The sequence below is a fragment of the Bombina bombina genome, chromosome 7, assembly GCF_027579735.1.
Source record: "Bombina bombina isolate aBomBom1 chromosome 7, aBomBom1.pri, whole genome shotgun sequence".
Taxonomy (NCBI): Eukaryota; Metazoa; Chordata; class Amphibia; order Anura; family Bombinatoridae; genus Bombina; species Bombina bombina.
In genome coordinates this window covers 236,064,585-236,078,083 of record NC_069505.1, presented here as the reverse complement: position 1 = coordinate 236,078,083, position 13,499 = coordinate 236,064,585, and the positions used below count along the sequence as shown (strand labels likewise).

The 13,499-nt window shown below is 39.0% G+C and overlaps 1 protein-coding gene across 1 annotated transcript in view; it reads left to right on the top strand.

Moving 5' to 3' along the window:
• The window catches only part of HPS5 (HPS5 biogenesis of lysosomal organelles complex 2 subunit 2), a 182,174-nt gene that overhangs the window by 26,086 nt on the left and 142,589 nt on the right, over positions 1 to 13,499 (top strand). Inside the window, exons 2-5 of the mRNA XM_053720662.1 lie at positions 3,196 to 3,353; positions 4,242 to 4,352; positions 5,619 to 5,683; positions 6,109 to 6,301. Of these exons, the coding sequence (XP_053576637.1) occupies positions 3,246 to 3,353; positions 4,242 to 4,352; positions 5,619 to 5,683; positions 6,109 to 6,301 (477 nt within the window). The 5' untranslated portion in view covers positions 3,196 to 3,245. The remainder of the gene's footprint in view (positions 1 to 3,195; positions 3,354 to 4,241; positions 4,353 to 5,618; positions 5,684 to 6,108; positions 6,302 to 13,499) is intronic.

Genomic DNA, 13,499 nt, shown 5'->3' with positions numbered 1-13,499 from the left:
ATATCCACAGATCTATTAAATAAAGACAAATATACCTCTATATATTATTTAATAATATTTCAAATACCTTGACAGGATTTATTCCAAATCGAGGAAGGCTTCCAATTGGAGCTAGAGTCCATAGGGGAAGGAGTGGTTTTCTGTTCTCTATTCTGTTGAAAAGGAACGAAACTAATTAGAAGCTCTAGATTTGCCTTTAGACTTTTTATCTTGAGGCAAAAAACTTCCTTCCCCCCAGTAATAGTGGAAATAATTGAATCCAACTGAGAACCAAACAAATTATTACCCTGGAATGAAAGAGATCGTAACCTAGATTTAGATACCATGTCAGCATTCCATGATGTGAGCCATAAAGCTCTTCTAGCTAAAATAGCTAAAGACATAGATTCAACATTTATCTTGATGATATCAAAAATAGCATCGCAGATAAAATAATTAGCATGTTGAAGGAAACTAACAATGCTATGCAAATCAGTCTTTTTCCCATTGTGCTAAGCTATCCAACCAAAAAGTTGATGCAGCCGCAATATCAGCCATAGAAATGGCAGGTCTGAGCATATAGCCAGAATGCAAATAAGCTTTCCTTAGATACAGTAAGATTTAATTTTCCTATCTAAAGGATCCTTAAAAGAGGTACTATCCTCCATAGGAATAGTAGTAAGTTTAGCAAGAGTAGAAATAGCCCCATCAACCTTAGGAACTTTTTCCCAAAACTCTAATCTAGCCACTGGCAAAGGATACAACTTTTTAAACCTTGAAGAAGGAACTAAAGAAGTACCATGCTTAGACCATTCCTTTGCAATCACATCAGAAATGGCATCAGGAAAAAAGAAAAATCTCAGGAGTAGTCACAGGAGGTTTATAGAGAGAATTTAAACGTTTACTGGATTTATTATCAAGAGGATCAGACTCCTCAATATCCAAAGTTATTAACACTTATTTTAACAAAGAACGAATATACTAAATCTTAAAAAGATAAGATGATTTATCAGTGTCAATGTCTGAAGTAGGATCCTCTGAACCAGAGAGATCCTCATCAGAGGAGGATATATCAGTTAGTTGTTGTTCATTACAAATTTCATCAGTATTATGAGAAGTTTGAAAAGACCTTTTACGTTTATTTGAAGGCAGTATAGCAGCCATAGCCTTCTATATTGCATCAGCAATATAAATTTTCATATCAACAGGGATATCATGTACATTAGATGTTGAAGGAACAACAGATACTGTACTAGCACTAAAAGAAACCTTTTCTGCATGCAAAAGCTTATCATGACAACTGTTACATACTACAGCTGGAGATATAATCTCCACTAGCTTACAACAGATACACTTAGCTTTGGTAGAACTGTGTTCAGGCAGCATGGGTCCTACAGAAGCTTCTGAGACAGGATCAGATTGAGACATCTCGTAAAATGTAAAAAAAATAACATTAAAAAGAAATATCTTATTTCCACATATAGCAGTTTCAGGAATGGGGAAAAAATGCAAGTGCTAAAATAGGCCAAAAAAAGCAAATAGCATAGCCCTCTGAGCATAAAGAAGGCAAGGAGCATATAGAAAGTGAGGTAAAATAAAACTAAATTTTTTGGCGCCAAGTATGACGCACAAAGCAAAAGGAAGTTGAGAATTTTTTGTTGGCGCCAACAAACATCTGGAAATGAAGCAACTCGCGTCATAACACAATTTCGCGCCAAACAACCTAGCGTCCACTAAGACGCAGGAAATGACGAACTTGTGTCACGACGCAGGAAATTATTAACTTGCGTCATGACCGACGCACATTCGCGCCCAAAAAAATTCTCGCTCCAAGAACGAAGCAATAAATAACAGCATTTTCCTCCCTCGCGAGGTTTCCAAGAAAAAGCAAGTCAAATTGAAAAAAGACTATACCCCAGGTAAGACAATTTTCCTTAACATGATTCCCATAATTAAACTGCTGCACTGCAAAAGGAAATACACATAGACCTGACTCATGGCAAATATAAGTAAAATACATATATTTAAAACCTTATATTAATACATAAAGTGCCAAACCATAGCTGAGAGTGTCTTAAAATAATGATACATACTTACCGAAAGACACCCATCCACATAAAGCAGATAGCCAAACCAGTACTGAAATCAGTAGAGGTAATGGAATATGAGAGTATATCGTCAATCTGAAAAGGGAGGTAGGAGATGAATCCCTACGACCGATAACAGAGAACCCTTGAAAAGATTTTCCGCGAGGAAAACCATAAAATTAATAGCCGATACTCTCTTCACATCCCTCTGACAAACACTGTACTCTGAGAGGAATTGGGCTTCAGAATGCTTAGAAGCGCTTATCATAGAAGAAATCATAAAAAATCAAGCGCAAACTTACTTCACCACTTCCATAGGAGGCAAAAGTTGTAAAACTGAATTGTGGGTGTGTTGAGGGGTGTATTTATAGGCATTTTGAGGTTTGGGAAACTTTGCCCCTCCTGGTAGGATTGTATATCCCATACATCACTAGCTCATGGACTCTTGCCAATTACATGAAAGAAAAAAACTTTTCTATATATTTTATTCAACTTTACTGAAAATTGTTGTTTTTATCAATTCCTCTGAGTTTCGTGATTAAGATAGAGCATACAATGTAAGATTTTGACTACTTTTGAAACAGTTACCTGAAGATAAAGCAATCAGTGCATGAAGATTTACAAATGAGAATACTAAGCCATTTAGGGACAATATTATGTAACACAACACCATTCTTTATCATTCTCGTGTATTTATCAAGCTCCACCAGTTCCCATAGCTTTTAGACTCTATGATGAATGGACACATATCTGTATTTCTATAGAGAGATTACTAATTGCAGGTGAGACTGATCAATAATACCAAACTATCAGCTCGATCTGTCAATGTGTTGGTCAATGCGCCTCTTCATTCTACTGAGAGTGCATGATGTGCGTCTAAATTTATCCAAAAAAGGTACTTTTTTTGCTCCATTCCACAGGCGAGCTCAGGTGAAGCAAAGATACGTTTGCACCTTATTTATGATTTTACTTTACAAAGAGAAATCTATATCATTGTGGGTTACTTCATGTGTTATAATCTTTTCATTTGTAATATGATAATAAAGAAATACAAATGCCATTCTTGTTTACAAATATAATCTCAGGCTGTCGCCCAATCATACACTCACTGTCTCTTTTGCCTTGATAGGTGATATAATGTGCAGTTGACCCTAGCTGAACAAATTGTGCTGTATTTCCATGACCTCTGCGTCGCTGCCTTCAGAATCTTACAGCCATGTGCTGGCTGAGTTTGACTCTCTTGATCCGTTGCTTTCAGCCCTGCGGTTGGATTCTAACCGTCTGAAGGTTTGTTTGTAAAAATTATTTGATGTTTTTTTTATATGTCAGTTTGCCAAATTAATTTGCCTTTTAGACATAAACCTTCCCTGTTCCAGTGTGTCATCCTGTTGACTCTTGTACAGTTCAGTTTTCAGTGTAAAGAGACAAAAAACAAAATCTTTTTTCTTTTTTTTTTAAAGCATATTCTTTATTTGGCAACATCGGGTATAGTTATACAGACGAATGACGCATAATCCTGCTACAAATCAATAAATAATAATAAATAATAAACAACTTACAGTTTTGTGTACCTTTCTTCCTGCACAAATCATTACATCAAATTCTTGTATATCAAATCTATGATCAAAATAGAAATTATAACATTGTTTTGTATAGATCATTACAGGTCAGATCTATAATTATTGTAGACACAGGAAAAGGAGCTCACTATGATGCCCTTGTTGATTCTTTTTTTTTAAACTAAACATTTAATTCCCCATAAAGGGTCAGATTACAAGTGGAGCGGTATTTAAAGTTCCTGTTTGCGCTAACTCAGTTAGAAGTAATGTTTTTACACAAGTCTGGTAGCGCTCATATTACAAGTTGAAAGTAAAGTGTTTTCAATTGTGCTCTATCTCAATGCACTCAGAAAGCCGAACTTTATTGTGATCGTCTTAACTTATTGCTCCATAGAAGTCGATGGAGCAAAAAAAGTAGTAAAAAAACACCCTACTCGCGAAATCCCGATGGCATATTCCTTACTCTTGCACTAACCTGACATGAAACTATAAATATATAATATTTCACATTCCAATGTTCTTTACATAGCAGAATATGTTCTATTTATATTTCTACATATGTCTGATGGTATTTTGGTTTTATATTTATCATTATGAAAAAAATATTCTTCCACAGTGCACGTGTCTTGCTGCATCCCGAAAATGGCTCTTGCTAGGCAGTTCTGGAGGAGGGTTGAACCTTATCCAAAGAGATGGCTGGAAACAGAGGCTCATTCTTACCCACAAGGTAAAGATACTGGATCACTGATGTGATGGGAGTACATGAACAGTCTTGTTATAATAAGAGCAAAAAGATGCAGGCACCACTCGGTGTGTTGTTAAAAGACAAAAATGCTTTAATGAGCTAGTCATAAAAATGCAAAAAAACATGTACAAGGCAGACACACAGACTAACAGGAGGGACAGACGGTCTGACGCGTTTCGCGCCTCCTAGTGGCGCTTAACCTGAGCCTAAGATTAAGCGCCACTAGGGGACGCGAAACGCCTCAGGCCGCCTGTCCCTCCTGTTAGTCTGTGTGTCTGCCTTGTATATGTTCTTTGCATTTTTATGACAAGCTCATTAAAGCATTTTTGTCTTTTAACGCACACACCGAGTGGTGCCTGCATCTTTTTGCTCTTACTGTTTAGTGTCGGGCTGATCTCCCGTTGCTACGGCACTCTGTCTCTGCTTGCCTCTGATTGGATGTCCTTTACTGGTTCCGGTTTGTCGTAGCCGTACGCTGTGGCTCTTACAGTCTTGTTATAATGCCTTCAAATTTTGTGTATTCATGTTCCAGTATATTGTAGATAATCTATTTGTGTATATACCTAATGATTTATCCGCTTTAGTTAGGTTGGTTGTTTATATATTTTTGTTACTTTTTTGGTTTTATGTAATTCTGTATAAAATGTTTAAAGGGACAGTCTAGTCAAAATTATAGTTTCATGATTCAGATAGGGCATGCAATTTTAAACAACTTTCCAATTGACTTTTATCATTAAATTTGCTTTGTTCCCTTGGTGGTATTTTTGAAAAGCTAAACCTAGGTAGGCTCAAACTGATTTCTAAACCGTTGAAAACCGCCTCCTAGCTCAGACCATTTTAAAAGTTTTTCACAGTTAGACAGTGCTAGTTCAGGTGTGTCATATAGATAACATTGTGCTCACTCCCGTGGAGTTATTTAGGAGTCTACACTGGTAGGCTAAACTGTATGTCTGTCAAAAGCACTGAGATAAGGGGGCAGTCTGCAGAGGCTTAAATACAGTAATCAAAGAGGTAAAACATATATTAATATAACAGTGCAAAACTGGTAATAAAGGGATTATCTATCTTTTTAAACAATACAAATTCTGGTGTAGACTGTCCCTTTAACAACAGTAGTCCTATAATGCATCGCACTTCATGAAATGCTGTTACTCTATTTGTGTACAATACAATTATATCCCATGACCAGTTGCTCCAGAGCCTTTGGATTTGGTAACCTAATTACTATAGTTTTATTTTTTATCATAGGAAGGTGCAATATCACAAGTGGCTTGTTGTCTTCATGATGAAGATTATATTGCTGTGGCTACCAGGTAAGGGATCCCCCCATACAAGCTCTTAGTAGCCAGAGGAAATGCTCCTATTGATCAGTTTCACTGTGCAACTTTAACAAAATCGAAGACAAGGTTTCCAAAATGCTCAATTAGCATTAAAATGTCTAAAAATTCAGCTTCAGGCATATATCTGATTATGTTTATTGCTAGACCAAACTAGGTTGTAAAGGCAAAAAGAACATTCCCAGAACAAGTTAAAAAGTATAAAACAAACACAAAAAACAGGTACAATAAAATTCTCTTTCAATCTTTGGACTACTAAGGGTTATAGGGCATGTTATGATGTAGTCTTTTTAAGCCACTGTGGAATTTTTGCTGCTACTTTAGATTTATTTTTCTGTTTTTTATTTAATAAATCATTTGCCTGTTTGTCTAGGGATGGTTTAATATTATGTTTTCTGTAGTCAGGGATTTGTAGTGGTCTGGGAACTGCACCAGGAGCGCCGTGGGAAACCAGAGCGTATCTATGTGTCATCTGAGCACAAGGGTCGGAAAGTGACTGCCCTCTGCTGGGACTCTGCAGTACTGCGTGTCTATGTAGGGGATCATCTAGGAAAAGTGTCTGCTATCAAACTGAACTCATCCAAACAAGGAAAGGTAAAATATGTATCATTAGCTGCATAAAGTATCCACTTACAAAATGATGACTATGGCTTCTAAAGCTTTCTGCTCAGACTAGAATATCTAAAACGTTTACCAGTGGTGTCCACTATAGGATCCTGGAAAGGTAAATTTTACCTTAAAGGGCCATAATACCCAAATGTTTAAACACTTGAAAGTGATGCAGCATAGCTGTAAGAAGCTGACTTGAATATATCACCTGAACATCTCTATGTAAAAAAGAAAGATATTTTACCTCAAAAGTTACTCAGTAGCCACCTCCGATTGTAAAGGATTTCTAAGCAGCATATTAGTGTGTCTGTCCTGGGACAGCTTAGGGGTTGAGCCTCGTGCACTCTCATGTTATTTCCCTATTCAGTTTAAAGGAAGTTTACAATGAAATCTCATGAGAGTTAAGTCAAATCTCATGAGATCACAGTAAAAGAGTTCATGACCTCAGCACTGCTGATGCTGATTGGCTGTTGTTCATTTCTTCATTTTTTATTTTTTTTTACCTACAGCTGGGCTGCAGCTGAGTATAACTTTTTACACAGAACTTACTCTGCTGAGCTGAGGAGATTGTGAGGTAAAATATCTTCCTTTTTTACATAGAGATGCTCATGTGAGATTTTCCTGTCAGCTTTTTACAGTTATACTGCATTAGTTTCAAGTGATTTAGCATATGAGTATTATGTCCCTTTAAGGATTGTGACATTACCTTCATTTCTTTATGTGAAGATGAAATCCTTGCGGTTACTATAGTACTCAATAAGCAGTTTAAAAATAATATCAAAAGTATGAACTGAAAAATGTGAAGATACAATTGCACTAAAAAGGCACACAATTTACAATGTTAATTTATCTAATGTAAAATTATTGTCAAAGCCTTGGCGAGTGGGCTGAACAGCGGCGTTCCTTTTCTGAAATTCTCTCACAGGTCTCATTGTATTCTCTAAGCAGGTTATATCTGCAGCTCACACAAATACAAACATTTCATACGCTAACCAATTACATCATGTCCTTTCTACTCTAATTAGAATATATTTCTGTTTTCACTTCTACTGCATAAGAAATAAAAAAAAAAAAATAACTTTTTTTTTAAATTAAATTTAATTCCAGAGACATCCTAATGTATAAAATCTCCAGTATATAATAAATATACCAAAAATCACAAACAGAAAAAAATAATGCAAAATAAATGTGATAGTAAAATACACAAAGTGAATCGTGAAAAAAGTTCAAATATAAGGATATGTGAATCTTCTAAGAAAGGTCTCTTCACTCTTCTACGGTCCTCCGTGTGTTCTCAAAGTAAAGGAAACAAGATATGCAACATAGTGTAACTCTGTAACCACTTTTAGTTTAACAATTCTGCTTGTTTAACGAGTGATTACTCACATTTGTTGGAGCTTATAGCCAAGCTCAGGGTAATGCGCACTCCCACTTTATACTGGTGGGAAAACAGTACTCTCAGGCAAATCTTATAAAAGCAAACATTTATTAAAATACATAAAAAGCGTCACAAATGCTTTTACAACACCTCTTACAAAGGGAAACTGAGTAATAATAACTGTAAAATTACTCAAAAGAGTAAATGCCAGTCCTGGATGGAGATGGATGGACAAGCAGAATCTTAACCGCTTAGAACCACCACTTCCCAGTGCCAGAAAGACCGCTCCTCCCTCAGGTGAATAAGCAGATGTAGAGACGCAAGAGTGTCAATTCCGACGTACGTTTCGCTGGATCAGCTTTTTCAAGGAATAAAGTGCGCATGTCCATGAGTCCTTTTTCTCCCAATCATAGGTCTTTTTATTTGTCCAAATAGATTTGTGTATATATATATATATATATATATATATATATATATATATATATATATATATATATATATATATATATATATTGGTTAAGATAAAACAACATATTACAATGATTCATTACTATGAAATACCATCTATCGTAATATTTTTGATTGTAAAATAAGACATCCAATCTTTACTCACTTACAAAGTATACATTTTTTCACCTTCTTTTTATGTTAAATGGTTAATTTCATTATTCCAGATACTAATGTATGAATATTCATATTGGTAACCAATTCATGTATATATACATATTCAGACCCACTTGATCCATTAGAAACAATATATTCCATCTAGTGGTCTTATATTGTAATAACAATCTCCCTTTTGTGTATACACACTCATACATTTATATTCGTATACCTATTTCTCCAACATAGGTGTGTCCGGTCCACGGCGTCATCCTTACTTGTGGGATATTCTCTTCCCCAACAGGAAATGGCAAAGAGCCCAGCAAAGCTGGTCACATGATCCCTCCTAGGCTCCGCCTACCCCAGTCATTCTCTTTGCCGTTGTACAGGCAACATCTCCACGGAGATGGCTTAGAGTTTTTTAGTGTTTAACTGTAGTTTTTCATTATTCAATCAAGAGTTTGTTATTTTCAAATAGTGCTGGTACGTACTATTTACTCAGAAACAGAAAAGAGATGAAGAATTCTGTTTGTATGAGGAAAATGATTTTAGCAACCGTAACTAAAATCCATGGCTGTTCCACACAGGACTGTTGAGAGCATTAACTTCAGTTGGGGGAACAGTTTGCAGTCCTTTGCTGCTTGAGGTATGACACATTCTAACAAGACGATGTAATGCTGGAAGCTGTCATTTTCCCTATGGGATCCGGTAAGCCATGTTTATTACGATTGTAAATAAGGGCTTCACAAGGGCTTATTTAGACTGTAGACATTTTTTGGGCTAAATCGATTGATATTAACACTTATTTAGCCTTGAGGAATCATTTATTCTGGGTATTTTGATATAATTATATCGGCAGGCACTGTTTTAGACACCTTATTCTTAGGGGCTTTCCCAAAGCATAGGCAGAGTCTCATTTTCGCGCCGGTGTTGCGCACTTGTTTTTGAGAGGCATGGCATGCAGTCGCATGTGAGAGGAGCTCTGATACTGATAAAAGACTTCTGAAGGCATCATTTGGTATCGTATTCCCCTTTGGGTTTGGTTGGGTCTCAGCAAAGCAGATACCAGGGACTGTAAAGGGGTTAAAGCTTAAAACGGCTCCGGTTCCGTTATTTTAAGGGTTAAAGCTTCCAAAATTGGTGTGCAATATTTTCAAGGCTTTAAGACACTGTGGTGAAAGTTTGGTGAATTTTGAACAATTCCTTCATGTTTTTTCGCAATTGCAGTAATAAAGTGTGTTCAGTTTAAAATTTAAAGTGACAGTAACGGTTTTATTTCAAAACGTTTTTTGTACTTTCTTATCAAGTTTATGCCTGTTTAACATGTCTGAACTACCAGATAGACTGTGTTCTGAATGTGGGGAAGCCAGAATTCCTATTCATTTAAATAAATGTGATTTATGTGATAATGACAATGATGCCCAAGATGATTCCTCAAGTGAGGGGAGTAAGCATGGTACTGCATCATTCCCTCCTTCGTCTACACGAGTCTTGCCCACTCAGGAGGCCCCTAGTACATCTAGCGCGCCAATACTCCTTACTATGCAACAATTAACGGCTGTAATGGATAATTCTGTCAAAAACATTTTTAGCCAAAATGAACCCTTGTCAGCGTAAGCGTGGATGCTCTGTTTTAGTTACTGAAGAGCATGACGACGCTGATATTAATATCTCTGAAGGGCCCCTAACCCAATCTGAGGGAGCCAGGGAGGTTTTGTCTGAGGGAGAAATTACTGATTTAGGGAACATTTCTCAGCAGGCTGAATCTGATGTGATTACTTTTAAATTTAAATTGGAACATCTCCGCATTTTGCTTAAGGAGGTATTATCCACTCTGGATGATTGTGAAAATTTGGTCATCCCAGAGAAACTATGTAAAATGGACAAGTTCCTAGAGGTGCCGGGGCTCCCAGAAGCTTTTCCTATACCCAAGCGGGTGGCGGACATTGTTAATAAAGAATGGGAAAGGCCCGGTATTCCTTTCGTCCCTCCCCCCATATTTAAAAAATTGTTTCCTATGGTCGACCCCAGAAAGGACTTATGGCAGTCAGTCCCCAAGGTCGAGGGAGCGGTTTCTACTTTAAACAAACGCACCACTATTCCCATAGAGGATAGTTGTGCTTTCAAAGATCCTATGGATAAAAAATTAGAAGGTTTGCTTAAAAAGATGTTTGTTCAGCAGGGTTACCTTCTACAACCCATTTCATGCATTGTCCCTGTCACTACAGCCGCATATTTCTGGTTTGATGAACTGATTAAGGTGCTCGATAGTGACTCTCCTCCTTATGAGGAGATTATGGACAGAGTCAATGCTCTCAAATTGGCTAATTCTTTCACTCTAGACGCCTCTTTGCAATTGGCTAAGTTAGCGGCTAAGAATTCTGGGTTTGCTATTGTGGCGCGCAGAGCGCTTTGGTTGAAATCTTGGTCGGCTGATGCGTCTTCCAAGAACAAGCTACTAAACATTCCTTTCAAGGGGAAAACGCTGTTTGGTCCTGACTTGAAAGAGATTATCTCTGATATCACTGGGGGTAAGGGCCATGCCCTTCCTCAGGATCGGCCTTTCAAGGCAAAAAATAGACCTAATTTTCGTCCCTTTCGTAAAAACGGACCAGCCCAAGGTGCTACGTCCTCTAAGCAAGAGGGTAATACTTCTCAGGCCAAGCCAGCTTGGAGACCAATGCAAGGCTGGAACAAGGGAAAGCAGGCAAAGAAACCTGCCACTGCTACCAAGACAGCATGAAATATCGGCCCCCGATCCGGGACCGGATCTGGTGGGGGGCAGACTCTCTCTCTTCGCTCAGGCTTGGGCAAGAGATGTTCTGGATCCTTGGGCGCTAGAAATAGTCTCCCAGGGTTATCTTCTGGAATTCAAGGGACTTCCCCCAAGGGGAAGGTTCCACAGGTCTCAGTTGTCTTCAGACCACATAAAAAGACAGGCGTTCTTACATTGTGTAGAAGACCTGTTAAAAATGGGAGTGATTCATCCTGTTCCATTGAGAGAACAAGGGATGGGGTTCTACTCCAATCTGTTCATAGTTCCCAAAAAAGAGGGAACATTCAGACCAATCCTAGATCTCAAGATCTTAAACAAATTTCTCAAGGTCCCATCTTTCAAGATGGAAACCATTCGAACTATCCTTCCTTCCATCCAGGAAGGTCAATTCATGACCACGGTGGATTTAAAGGATGCGTATCTACATATTCCTATCCATAAGGAACATCATCGGTTCCTAAGGTTTGCATTCCTGGACAAACATTACCAGTTCGTGGCGCTTCCTTTCGGATTAGCCACTGCTCCAAGGATTTTCACAAAGGTACTAGGGTCCCTTCTAGCTGTGCTAAGACCAAGGGGCATTGCAGTAGTACCTTACCTGGACGACATTCTGATTCAAGCGTCGTCCCTCCCTCGAGCAAAGGCTCACACGGACATCGTCCTGGCCTTTCTCAGATCACACGGCTGGAAAGTGAACGTGGAAAAGAGTTCTCTATCCCCGTCAACAAGGGTTCCCTTCTTGGGAACAATTATAGACTCCTCAGAAATGAGGATTTTTCTAACAGAGGCCAGAAAGACAAAGCTTCTGGACTCTTGTCGAATACTTCATTCCGTTCCTCTTCCTTCCGTAGCTCAGTGCATGGAAGTGATCGGGTTGATGGTAGCGGCAATGGACATAGTTCCTTTTGCGCGCATTCATCTAAGACCATTACAACTGTGCATGCTCAGTCAGTGGAATGGGGACTATACAGACTTGTCTCCAAAGATACAAGTAAATCAGAGGACCAGAGACTCACTCCGTTGGTGGCTGTCCCTGGACAACCTGTCACGAGGGATGACATTCCACAGACCAGAGTGGGTCATTGTCACGACCGACGCCAGTCTGATGGGCTGGGGCGCGGTCTGGGGATCCCTGAAAGCTCAGGGTCTTTGGTCTCGGGAAGAATCTCTTCTACCGATAAATATTCTGGAACTGAGAGCGATATTCAATGCTCTCAAGGCTTGGCCTCAGCTAGCGAGGACCAAGTTCATACGGTTTCAATCAGACAACATGACGACTGTTGCGTACATCAACCATCAGGGGGGAACAAGGAGTTCCCTAGCGATGGAAGAAGTGACCAAGATTATTCTATGGGCGGAGTCTCACTCCTGCCACCTGTCTGCTATCCACATCCCGGGAGTGGAAAATTGGGAAGCGGATTTTCTGAGTCGTCAGACATTGCATCCGGGGGAGTGGGAACTCCATCCGGAAATCTTTGCCCAAGTCACTCAACTTTGGGGCATTCCAGACATGGATCTGATGGCCTCTCGTCAGAACTTCAAAGTTCCTTGCTACGGGTCCAGATCCAGGGATCCCAAGGCGGCTCTAGTGGATGCACTAGTAGCACCTTGGACCTTCAAACTAGCTTATGTGTTCCCGCCGTTTCCTCTCATCCCCAGGCTGGTAGCCAGGATCAATCAGGAGAGGGCGTCGGTGATCTTGATAGCTCCTGCGTGGCCACGCAGGACTTGGTATGCAGATCTGGTGAATATGTCATCGGCTCCACCTTGGAAGCTACCTTTGAGACGAGACCTTCTTGTTCAGGGTCCGTTCGAACATCCGAATCTGGTTTCACTCCAGCTGACTGCTTGGAGATTGAACGCTTGATTTTATCGAAGCGAGGTTTCTCAGATTCTGTTATCGATACTCTTGTTCAGGCCAGAAAGCCTGTAACTAGAAAGATTTACCACAAAATTTGGAAAAAATATATCTGTTGGTGTGAATCTAAAGGATTCCCTTGGGACAAGGTTAAGATTCCTAGGATTCTATCCTTCCTTCAAGAAGGATTGGAAAAAGGATTATCGGCAAGTTCCCTGAAGGGACAGATTTCTGCCTTGTCGGTGTTACTTCACAAAAAACTGGCAGCTGTGCCAGATGTTCAAGCCTTTGTTCAGGCTCTGGTTAGAATCAAGCCTGTTTACAAACCTTTGACTCCTCCTTGGAGTCTCAATCTAGTTCTTTCAGTTCTTCAGGGGGTTCCGTTTGAACCCTTACATTCCGTTGATATTAAGTTATTATCTTGGAAAGTTTTGTTTTTAGTTGCAATTTCTTCTGCTAGAAGAGTTTCAGAATTATCTGCTCTGCAGTGTTCTCCTCCTTATCTGGTGTTCCATGCAGATAAGGTGGTTTTACGTACTAAACCTGGTTTTCTTCCAAAAGTTGTTTC